The sequence below is a fragment of the Lepidochelys kempii genome, chromosome 1 (genome assembly GCF_965140285.1).
Source record: "Lepidochelys kempii isolate rLepKem1 chromosome 1, rLepKem1.hap1, whole genome shotgun sequence".
In the NCBI taxonomy this organism is placed as follows: Eukaryota; Metazoa; Chordata; order Testudines; family Cheloniidae; genus Lepidochelys; species Lepidochelys kempii.
The window spans coordinates 294,861,054-294,873,749 of NC_136380.1; the positions used below are offsets into that span (position 1 = coordinate 294,861,054).

Here is a 12,696-nt window from a genome sequence, read left to right on the forward strand (position 1 = left end):
GTGCCTTTGTGGATCGGGGTGTAAGTGAATTGCCCAAGATTGCACAGGAAGTCTGTGGCAGAGCTGTGAATTGAATCTAGGTGTCCTGACTAGATAACGGAGGGAGAGGAGTTATTTTAATTAAGGGCCAATGTGGACACAAGAACAAATGGATATAAACTCGCCATCAACAAGTTTAGGCTTGAAATTAGGCAAAGGTTTCTAACCATCAGAGGATTGAAGTTCTGGAACAGCCTTCCAAGGGGAGCAGTGGGGGAAAAAAACCTAACTGATTTCAAGACTGAGCTTGATAAGTTTATGGAGGGGCTGGTATGAGAGGACTGCCTACAATGGTGTGTGGCCAATGGGCAACTGCTAATAGCAAAAATCCCCAATGGCTGGAGATGGGACACTAGATGAGGTGGGCTCTGAGTTACTACAGATAATTCTTTCCAGGTATCTGCCTGATGGGTCTTGCCCATATGCTCAGAGTCTAACTGATTGCCATATTTGAGGTTGGGAATTTTCCCCTGGCTCATCTGCAGCATGGGGTACAGGTCAGTTGCAGGTTTGAACTAGTGTAAATGGTGAACTCTCTGTAACTTCAAGTCTTTAAACCATGATTTGAGAATTTCAGTAACTCAGTAGATGGGTGAGGTTCTGTGTCCTGCAACGTGCAGGAGGTCAGACTGAAGATCAGGATGGTCCCTTCTGACGTTAAAGTCTATGATACTCCCAATCCAGTGATTGGTCTACCATAGACCATCCTTTCCTCCCCACTTTCCTTATGTATGTAACTGTATATGTTAATTTTAACAGCATGTCTTTTTATCACATGCTTGTGGAATCCTATGCCAAAATATCATAATTTGTTCAGAAAGGATCCTTACCTTGTTCACCTGGTTAAAGGCTTCTCTAATTAATATCTCTTATTGTCCTCCACAGGTTGAGAGGTATGAATAGAGAGACTTTAGTATGCAATGGAATTCCAAGGTCTTTGCTTAGGTCCCTATCCTCCAAACTCTTAAACATGCAGTTTACAGGGTTCTAAATTATCAGGATCAGTGCTGGAAAGGGACCTGAGCATTGGTGTGCTCAACTCAATGAAGACCTCTGCTCATTTGCAAAAAAACAAACAAGATGTTCGGAAGCATAAGGAACAGGCTATAGAATAGCAAGAATATGAGAAACAGAAGAGAGCCAAATTCAATACTAATATTTTTTTCAAATAACACATAATTAGATTATAGAACTCATTGTAACAGGATGTCAGTGAGGCCAAGAAATTAGCAGGATTCAAAGACATTTATATAGATAGTAAGAATAGCCAGAGTTATAATAGTTAATGGTTACCAAAAAAATAAGTAGGGATATAAAACTTCATTTGTAAAGGTTTGAAACAATCTCTCTAATTTTTACAGATTAGGATGAGACCTTCATGGAAGACATATTATCCCACATCTGTCTATTACTGGGTTTCTTGCAGTTCCTCTGAAGCATCTGTTGCCAGCCACTTTGGAGGCAGGATACGAGACCACTGGTCTGATCCAATGCTGCAATTCCTACGTTCTAAATTCATTGCAACAATTTAGTAAAATGACCATGGCATCATTCAGGATAGTTCAAGGAGAGCATCTGTTCAGTGTGCAGCAGTAGTCAAAAACAAGCAAAAAGTTACACTGTATAAAGAATGTGGGTTAGTGATCATGAAAATATTATCTTTATTTTAGGTAAGGCTATCTAATGTTAAATTCTGGTCATCCTGTCTCAAAACAGATATACAAGAAATAGGAGTCTAGGACTCTGAAAACTTTAAGGTGTGGCAAGAGTAAAGAGATTAGTAGTATCTAATTGAGAAAGTATAAAAATAACAGGGGACATAATGGTAATATACAAAATAGTGACTGGAATAGTGGAGAGAGGCCCCATCCCTGCATCTCCCACTGGCTCATCTCCCACTGGCTCGGTTCCCAGTCAATGGGAGTTGAGGGGACCACGCTTGGGGCAGAGGCAGTGTGCGGAGCTCCTGGCTGCCACTACACATAGGAGCTGGAGTGGGGACACACACCTGCTTCTGGGAGCCGCACGGAGCCATGGGACGCGCAGAGCAGGGCAAGCCCCCGACCCTGATCCCTGGCTGGAGCGCCGAAGCCAGACCCTGCTTCCTGGCAGGAGCTCGAAGGCTGGATTAAAACATCTGAAGGGCCGGATGTGGCCCCCGGGCCGTAGTTTGCCTACCTCTGATCTATAGAATGAGTACTTTTTATAGTTGCAGATTTTTTGTTAAATGTTAACTTTAAGAAGCCAATTTCCTTGTTTTTTCACACAAGATTGTGTGATTACAACATTTTGAAAAATTATTGAAGCATATTTCCTTTAATACAAGATCACATAGTTGTCACCTTCTGGATACTTCCTTGACTTGCTCCTTAAAGAGGTGATACACCTTATCCACAATAACGAAAAACAAGACTTGTTTCTTTTCAGATGTTTCAGTATGTCAGAAAAGTTATAACTTTCCTTCATTTTAGTAACTTGTTCTCTTCTCATCTCCTTACTTTTTCCTACGATGTCTTTGCTCATACTGGTGGGAAGATTCAGTCATCCATGCAAAGTAATTCAGTCGAGTTCAGGCATGATTTTTTTTTCATTTTGCAGAAACTAGTTTTCTTCAATAATTGCTTTTGATTCTCATCAAAAACCTGTTTTTCTCCAAATTCAACAGGTAACAATGACTTCACCAAATAAAGCACTAGAGCTACAGCTGCAAATGAAGCAAAATGCTGAAGAGCTGCATGATTTTGTGAGAGAATTAGAAAGCTGGGAAAAAGATATTAAGCAGATGGATTCTGAATTGATGAAACAGAGTGGTGCCCCAGAAGAGGTAAATTCAAGAGTCCAATCTCAATATTAACACAGCTATTAATAAAAAATGGTGGTATTTGTTTAATAATTTATCATTTAATTTTGTTTTTCTTTGCACAGATTAAGATCCAAAGTGATTCTCATTTTAATGTTCTAGGGATACATTACTGCTGCTCCTCAAGGATATTTCATAAAGACTAAGGATCAGTATCTCCTAAACACCCCCCTTTTTTTTCCTCACCAGCAACATGTATGATCAAAGTACATGCAATGCTACCCTGCTGTATGTTTAAAGAATTTATTTATGCTGGGCCAAATTCTACCTTGCACTACAGGCTGTCCGTGGCCCCACTAAGTCATGGGACCCTGGTCAGCCCCCTCCTGGCCCTGGCTAAAGTGGCCATCTATAAAACCAGGGTGAGGAGGTTGGCCGATGGAGTCTCCTGTGACTGTGGGGCCTATTTCCAATCCTCTGTCCGTTCACATTTCCGGGCAGAGTTCCTCTGGGCAGCGTCCACTGACTCCCTTGATGCCTTTGAGGAGCAGTGGGCGCTGTCCGGGGTTCTCTGCTCGGTGTCCCCGTCCGGTTCCCTTCGTTTGACCCTTTGACCGCACTCCTGTCCCTGTTGTTCATTAGTTGTCCCCCGTAATTATTTGGTTTTCCAGGTCCTGTGGACCCCCCCTTATGCTGGGGGGATCCTTTAGCAGTGGGCGGGCAAAGCCCGCCCACTTCCTGGATCCCAATATGGCTACTCTGCTGTACCCAACTGGCCTAGGTCTATCACTGTGTGTGTGTGTGTGTGTGTGTGTGTGTGTGTGTGTGTGTGTATAATCTTCTTACTATATGTTCCATTCTATGCATCCAATGAAGTGGGCTACAGCCCACGAAAGCTTATGCTCTAATAAATTTGTTAGTGTCTAAGGTGTCACAAAAAACTACAGACGGAGTTAGAGAGAGTACCATGTCATGACCTAACTATCATCACGGGAGACCTGAATGGCAAGGTCAGTAAGGACGATACAAACAATGACAGAGCAATGGGAAGACATGGGTATGGCACCATGAATGAAAACAGAGAAAGGCTTGTTGATTTCTGTAATATGAATGAACTATTTGAACCTATTTGAACATCATGAAATTCACAAGCTGACATGGTGTTCTCCAAATGGCAGAGATAAGAACCAGATTGACCATATCATGATCAATGGCAAATGGGGACGCTCACTGACAGATGTGAAAGTGAGAAGGAGTGCATATGTTGGCAGCGACCATCACCTTGTGACAGCCTCCATCAAGCTAAAACTGAGAAGTGTGGGTCCACCGAACAAGGGACATAGACATTATGATATTGACAAGCTAAAGTCCCTAAAGCACAGAAAGCCTCCATTCTGCAGTTAAAGTACAGGTTTCAAGCACTTGCAGACCTTAATAAAGAGGAGGGGAATGCAGATGAGGAGATTAGCAAGAAGAAGGTATGTTGGCAACAAGAAGAAAGCCAAGGAATGTGTGGGCCCCTTACTGAATGAGGGAGGCAACCTAGTGACAGAGGATGTGGAAAAAGCTAATGTACTCAATGCTTTTTTTGCCTCTGTTTTCACTAACAAGGTCAGCTCCCAGACTGCTGCGCTGGGCATCACAAAATGCGGAAGAGATGGCCAGCCCTCTGTGGAGATAGAGGCGGTTAGGGACTATTTAGAAAAGCTGGACGTGCACAAGTCCATGGGGCCGGACGAGTTGCATCCGAGAGTGCTGAAGGAATTGGCGGCTGTGATTGCAGAGCCACTGGCCATTATCTTTGAAAACTCGTGGCGAACCGGGGAAGTCCCGGATGACTGGAAAAAGGCTAATGTAGTGCCAATCTTTAAAAAAGGGAAGAAGGAAGATCCTGGGAACTACAGGCCAGTCAGCCTCACCTCAGTCCCTGGAAAAATCATGGAGCAGGTCCTCAAAGAATCAATCCTGAAGCACTTGCATGAGAGGAAAGTGATCAGGAACAGCCAGCATGGATTCACCAAGGGAAGATCATGCCTGACTAATCTAATCGCCTTTTATGATGAGATTACTGGTTCTGTGGATGAAGGGAAAGCAGTGGATGTATTGTTTCTTGACTTTAGCAAAGCTTTTGACACGGTCTCCCATAGTATTCTTGTCAGCAAGTTAAGGAAGTATGGGCTGGATGAATGCACTATAAGGTGGGTAGAAAGCTGGCTAAATTGTCGGGCTCAACGGGTAGTGATCAATGGCTCCATGTCTAGTTGGCAGCCGGTATCAAGTGGAGTGCCCCAAGGGTCGGTCCTGGGGCCGGTTTTATTCAATATCTTCATAAATGATCTGGAGGATGGTGTGGATTGCACTCTCAGCAAGTTTGCGGATGATACTAAACTGGGAGGAGTGGTAGATACGCTGGAGGGGAGGGATAGGATACAGAAGGACCTAGACCAATTGGAAGATTGGGCCAAAAGGAATCTGATGAGGTTCAATAAGGATAAGTGCAGGGTCCTGCACTTAGGACGGAAGAACCCAATGCACAGCTACAGACTAGGGACCGAATGGCTAGGCAGCAGTTCTGCAGAAAAGGACCTAGGGGTGACAGTGGACGAGAAGCTGGATATGAGTCAGCAGTGTGCCCTTGTTGCCAAGAAGGCCAATGGCATTTTGGGATGTATAAGTAGGGGCATAGCGAGCAGATCGAGGGACGTGATCGTTCCCCTCTATTCGACATTGGTGAGGCCTCATCTGGAGTACTGTGTCCAGTTTTGGGCCCCACACTTCAAGAAGGATGTGGATAAATTGGAGAGAGTCCAGCGAAGGGCAACAAAAATGATTAGGGGACTGGAACACATGACTTATGAGGAGAGGCTGAGGGAGCTGGGATTGTTTAGCCTGCAGAAGAGAAGAATGAGGGGGGATTTGATAGCTGCTTTCAACTACCTGAAAGGGGGTTCCAAAGAGGATGGCTCTAGACTGTTCTCAATGGTAGCAGATGACAGAACGAGGAGTAATGGTCTCAAGTTGCAGTGGGGGAGGTTTAGATTGGATATTAGGAAAAACTTTTTCACTAAGAGGGTGGTGAAACACTGGAATGCGTTACCTAGGGAGGTGGTAGAATCTCCTTCCTTAGAGGTTTTTAAGGTCAGGCTTGACAAAGCCCTGGCTGGGATGATTTAACTGGGAATTGGTCCTGCTTTGAGCAGGGGGTTGGACTAGATGACCTTCTGGGGTCCCTTCCAACCCTGATATTCTATGATTCTATGATTCTAAGAGGGACAAAGTTATAGCAATTTATAAACAGAGTAGTGATGCCTGTCTAGGCTACAGGCAGAAGAGAAGGAAGGAGTGGATTTTACCCAGCACGTGGAATGTCATAGAAACCAGATGAGCCCTGAAGAAAAAAGTTTTAGACACAAAATCCCAGAAGCTAAAGGACAAATACCACAAGCAGTATAGCAAGGTACACTGGAAGGTCAATTTGTGAAAGCAGACAAATAGCATTATATTGATAATCTGGCAACAGAAGCAGAGGATGCAGCTGCTTGTGGTGAAAAAGGAACCATCTGCAAAATGACGTGGCTTATCAGTGGTAAATGGCAGACACCAACAAACACTCTTATCAGGAACAAAAAAGGACACCTACTCACAACAGAAAAAGAACAAGAAATACGCTGGACAGAGCATTTCAAAGAATTGATGAACAGGGAGCCACCTAAAGAGGAAGCAAACATGCAGGAGGCAGAAGATCTTGATATCAACACAGACACCTCAACTAAGGAAGAGATCATTCAAGCCATCAAATCCTTAAAAAATGGGAAAGCTCCTGGCAAGGATAACTTGAATGCAGAATTGTCCAAGGTAAATCCTAAATAAGCAGCATGTATCCTGGCTCCTCTATTTACATCAGTGTGGGAAAGGGAAAAAGTGCCAAATGAGTGGAGCAATGGGGTTATAGTGAAGATACGAAAGAAAGGAACTCTCAGTGATTGTAATAACTGGCGTGGTATCACACTTTTATCTGTACCAAGCAAAGTATTGTGTAAGATTATAGTCCAGCGAATATCAGAGGCAATTGATAGTGTTTTCAGAAAAGAGCAAGCTGGTTTTCGGAAAGGGCATAGATGCACAGACTAGATCTTCACTCTACAAAACATAATAGAACAGTGCTTAGAATGGCAACGGCAACTCTGCATAAATTTCATAGACTTTGAGAAGGCTTTTGATAGCATTTACAGGACCAGCCTATGGCGCATTCTGCGGGCATACGGAATCCTTTCCGTACAATCAACATAATCAAAAGCTTCTATTTCAACTTTACGTGTAGTGCTGATCACAGTGAGCTCAGTTTTGAAGTCAAAACAGGAGTACGTCAGGGGTGTGTCATGTCTGCAATCCCCTTCCACATTGCTATCGATTGGGTAATGCGGCCTACAACAGAAGACATTCCAAGAGGCATTAAATGGACACTTCTCATCCCTTGAAGACCTGAACTTCACAGATGATGTCGCTCTCCTGTCACATACTCAACACTATATACAAGAAAAAAACACTCAACTCAATGCATTCAGCCAGCAAATTGGACTAAAAATCTACTGCAATAAGACAAATATCATGACCTTTAATATTGCCTCACCATTACCTATATGGATAGAGGATTATGTTCTCACCAATGTAGAAACATTCACATACTTTGGCAGCACCATCAGCCAGGATGTTGGAACAAGCCAGGATATCCGGAACAAAATCAGTAAAGCCAGGAACACCTTCAGGAGCTTAAATACTGTCTGCAAATCATCAAAATACAACACCAAAACCAACCTTAAGATTTATCAGAGCTGCGTACTTTCAACACTACTTTATAGTGCAGAATGCTGGAGAATGAGAAAGTATGACATGTCCAAACTGTCTTCATTCCATACAACCAGCCTCAGAAAAGTCCTACATATCTTTTCGTCCAGTACAATCTCAAACCAAGATCTGTTGACACAGTGCAGCCAAGAGGATCTGAGCACCATCATTGCCAGGAGGTGCTGGAGATGGATTAGTCATGTGCTTTGGATGGAAACTGATTCTATCACCAGAATAGCAATAAGATGGACACCTGAAGGCAAGCAAAAACGAGTCCTCCTGAAAACAACATGGAAGCCGACTTGAAAAACCTGGGGCACAGCTGGGGAACCGTTGAAAGACTTGCCAGAAACAGACAGGAGGAGCTTCATCACTGCCCTAAACACCAGAGGTGTAATAGGAACATGATGATAATGAAATCCTCATTGATGTACTCTTCTGAGAAGTCCTGTTGATATCACAGGGCTCCCTGCATAAGTAAGGCAAATAGGATTTGGCCCTCTACAAGTAAACTGATGCTTCAGTATAAAACTGTAAAAGAATTTAACAGCCACTACAATATGTGGAGGTGTATGGTTTCTTTCTGTGCAGTGTAACTTTGTGTAGAATCCTGGATCCATTGAAATAAATGGCATAACTCCCATTGATGTCAGTGAGGACAGTTTCACCCTCTGCACTCAAATGGATAATTAATATTCGTATGAAATGTGCCACTGGCTTTTAAAATGTTTTGTGTTTCAGAGGAAAGAAAACACATGGAGACTTACAGAATCAGCACGTTTCCCAGTCAAACATGCATGTTACAGATTTTTTTGCTCTTCTTTCCTTTTTATCCAAAATATTATACATCTATTTATGTCCGAAATTCAAATCCAAAAAATTAACTGAATCTTGTTTTACATAATCACAAAGAGGTTCAACCATGGTAAACATCTTAATGTTTGTATTTTTTATATTGCATTTAAAACTTCCTGTTAGATTTATATTATCCATAAGGAAAATCTTTGTCAGCTTGTGGAGCAGCATCAGCATGAACATTATTTGAGTGGACCTACAAGAAAGCCGGGTGACAAACAGTTTTCTTCAAAATGTTTTGGATTTAGGGAAACCTAATCTAAACAAAACTTGAGCCTATCTTACCTCAGAATTGTGACACTATAAGGTCTTATGCACTTTCATTTACATTTATTTACAAAGATTTTCATTTTCCAAAATACTTGTGAGCATTAAAGTTTACAGACTCTCAGAAGAGAACGCCAGTCATGTGTTGATAGTAACAAAAGCTGTACTGCCTTAAATCTGCCTTCATCTTTAAGACATGCAGTTTTCAATCATCCTTTGTTTTAAAAATTAAAAGTATTTTACTGTAAATGTTATCCTATCTCATCTGAAAAAAAAATCTCATAACTATTTCTCTAAGTTAAAACTACATTGAAATAACTGTTGTTCTACCTAGAATTTACCACCAATTCGAAATGAGGCATATAGGAAAAAGAAGAAGAGCAAAGCTAAAGTACCTTCTAAGAAAACAACTGAGGAAAACAAAAAAAACAAGATAAAATCTTATGACTATGAAGCATGGGGAAAGCTTGATGTGGTACGTTATTCCAGTTATATGGTATACTTATCTCATGTGTCATGCCTAATTGATACTATTGCTTAATGTTATATTTCATTAGTGCCTAGAGTCCTGCTAGGTTGGTTCCCAATTGCACTAGGTATTGAAAAACAGAAAATAACACCCCTGCCCCAAACAGCTTACATTTTGGTCCTTGAAAAGATGTGAAATAGGATACTATAATTTATTTTAAATACATTAGGTATGAATTATTCCACAGTAATTACGCCCTGCTCAGGCTCATATCATAAATTTTTGGCATTAAGAAAAAATGGTTTTAAAAATAGTGTTTTATTTTAAATGTAAAATAATTCTGCAAGTAGTAGTTCAGAGTTGTCATAAATGTAAAGGGAAGGGTAAACCCCTTTAAAATCCCTCCTGGCCAGAGGAAAAATCCTCTCACCTGTAAAGGGTTAAGAAGCTAAAGATAACCTCGCTGGCACCTGACCAAAATGACCAATGAGGAGACAAGATACTTTCAAAAGCTGGGAGGAGGGAGAGAAACAAAGGGTCTGTGTCTGTTGGTATGCTGCTTTGCCGGGGATAGAACAGGAATGGAGTCTTAGAACTTTTAGTAAGTAATCTAGCTAGGTATGCATTTAGATCATGATTTCTTTAAATGGCTGAGAAAAGAATTGTGCTGAATAGAATGACTATTTCTGTCTGTGTGTCTTTTTTGTAACTTAAGGTTTTGCCTAGAGGGATTCTCTGTTTTGAAGTTAATTACCCTGTAAGGTACCTACCATCCTGATTTTACAGGGGTGATTCCTTTACTCCTATTTACTTCTATTTCTATTAAAAGTTTTCTTGTAAGAAAACTGAATGCTTTTTCATTGTTCTCAGATCCAAGGGTTTGGGTCTGTGGTCACCTATGCAAATTGGTGAGGATTTTTACCAAATCTTTCCCAGGAAGTGGGGTGCAAGGGTTGGGAGGATTTTGGAGGGTAAGACGTGTCCAAACTACGTTTCCCAGTAAACGCAGTTAGAGTTGGTGGTGGCAGTGGTTATTCCAAGGACAAAGGATAAAATTAATTTGTACCTTGGGGAAGTTTTAACCTAAGCTGGTAAAAGTAAGCTTAGGATGTTTTCATGCAGGTCCCCACATCTGTACCCTAGAGTTCAGAGTGGGGGAGGAACCTTGACAAGAGTAGAAGGAGAAGAGCATGTGAGGTGAATATTTAACATTTTTATTGTAAGTTTTTATGGAGGTATTGGTTAAAGAAGGTGGTATACATATTTTTAAAACATTTTTGGCATCCCAGTTTATTACTATTATGTGTGAATAAGCTTTGTGATTAACATGTTTTTAAAACAAAATATTCGGAAAATAGTTTCTTAAAGTACCTGCCAAACACTGAGTTCATGAGCTCATGCTGCTTCTGCTGCTATTGACATTGTAAGCATCCAGACCAATGCAAGAATTGTATTGAATTAAGCTGTTGTGTAAAGGCTGCATACATTCTGTTAATTATTTGGAATCAAACACATTTAACCTGTGAAAGTTTTGGAGCTGAAGTCTTACTAGTGTAGTGTCTCTTAACTAGGTTCCTGAAGTGAAAGCAGCATCGTGTTTAAAAGGAATGGAAACCTTCAGGATACCAATAGGATGCCTCTTACGAATTTTAGTCTCAGGTTTCTCATTGGATATGTCTGACTAATGCTACACAGTTAGGTTTACCCAAGGAGGTAACAGCTTACAGAAACTGGAGATTTGAGGATGGCTATTTTTAAAAATTAACTTTGATTACAATTTTTTAATGTTTCTGTAGCTTTGAGGTAGATATATGCTTAAAATATATTTAAATATAACTGCTTAACTTTCGTCTGATGGGAGTCCAGTATTTAAGGTCTTTTAAAACTTTAATCTGATCTGAAAACTAAAATACTCAGTAGAATGAGTATTAAAATACTAAGCGCATCCCACTTCTATTGACATTTCAGAAAAGGGTAGAATCTATGTGAGGTTTAGCATGTTATCAGCAATTAAAATGTTTGAATAAGCATTGGGTGTGGAGTGGGCTTTTGGGATGACAAATATTTCCCTGTAAGAATGAACTTTTTCTTTGCTGTGTGGTGCGTTTAGCATGGCTGTACAGATACTAAATGAAACATGGTAAGTGCAGAGAGACCTCTTGTTTGTATATGAAATAATTTTTCCAAGTACAAAATTGTAAACTGAGATAAACTAAAACTAGGTGCAGTGAATACACTGTAATACTGTGAAACAAATCACGATTTTGTAATCAAAACTGCGTGTGAAAGCTTTTCATTTAATCATGACTTATTGTGCCACATACACATTTTTAAAAATGATAATGAAAAAACGATAACCACTGTTAATCATTTTAAATGTTACGGTTTGGATTACGGATTACAAATTGAGTGGTCTCCAAACATACATTGCAATCCCTGTTGCAAAAAGCTGTACAATTCATTAAGGCCTGAATTCAGGAAAGCACTAAAGCATGTGCTTAAATTCTTTCTTGATTTAGAGAAACCTGAATAGGAATCTAAAATGCCTGATGTAGAGTGGACATTCAGATAGTTCAGGGTTTTTTGTGAACTTCATGGAGTATGGCTGTGTTCTAGTCACAGAAAATAGTTCTGTATTTCAAACATTTTATGGTGTATATTTTCAAATTTATGCAATTTTATACTGAATGTACAGCTGTTACTAAGCACCAACCATAGCACCATTATCAGTGTTTAAATTTCTGTAATAACAATGAGCATTTTATAAGAACCCAAATAGAATAACTTAGTTTTACTATTTTTAGTGTGTTGTTGTCAGGAAGTTGTTTTATTACCTTTGTGAATATTTCAAAATCAGTTTACAAAATTATAAGTCTATACATTCTTAGGCCTCAATGCTGTATAGAGATCTGCACAAGTGAACCCCTGTGGCTGAGCAAGATCGCAACCTTAGTTAAATAAAGACAAAACAAAGTACTGCCAGTAGTATTTGTAATAATTGAAAGATGTATTTTTAAAAATCCTGTGTCTAGTTTGTCCTTTATCGATATCTAGTTATTATTTGTATGGAGTCGTGGATTATAATGAACATTATACACTTGAATTTATTTTGTGTTTTTAGGACAAAATACTTGAAGAACTGGACAAAGAAGATAGTACCCATGATTCCTTATCTCCAGAATCGGACTCTGAAGAAGATGGAATTCATATAGATGCAGAAAAAGCTCTTGCTGAGAAAGAAAAGGTTATTGCAGCATTAAATGACCCTTAAAAAAAAAAAATGATGCAGACATTTGAACATTGGCTGTTGCTTCAAGTCATTGTCCACATGGATTCCACTTCTGGTGAGCATGTGCCCATAACAGATTCTTTTAGACAGCAGTGTCTGTTGGGACCATGCTCATGCCCTACATACACTTGA

The 12,696-nt window shown here is 40.3% G+C and overlaps 1 protein-coding gene across 7 annotated transcripts in view; it reads left to right on the plus strand.

The window, feature by feature from the left end:
• RPAP3 (RNA polymerase II associated protein 3) overlaps positions 1-12,696 on the plus strand; it is a 50,397-nt gene that overhangs the window by 8,359 nt on the left and 29,342 nt on the right. For 4 of the 7 annotated variants that reach the window (XM_073327966.2, XM_073327968.2, XM_073327967.2 and 1 more), the window contains 3 exons: positions 2,705-2,863; positions 9,141-9,281; positions 12,397-12,519. In XM_073327966.2, coding sequence (XP_073184067.1) covers positions 2,711-2,863; positions 9,141-9,281; positions 12,397-12,519 — 417 coding nt within the window. In that variant the 5' untranslated portion in view covers positions 2,705-2,710. Of the gene's footprint in view, positions 1-658; positions 1,676-2,704; positions 2,864-9,140; positions 9,282-12,396; positions 12,520-12,542; positions 12,620-12,696 lie in introns of those variants that run through there. The other 3 variants (XM_073327964.2, XR_012156781.2, XM_073327969.2) reach the window with 3 other exon arrangements.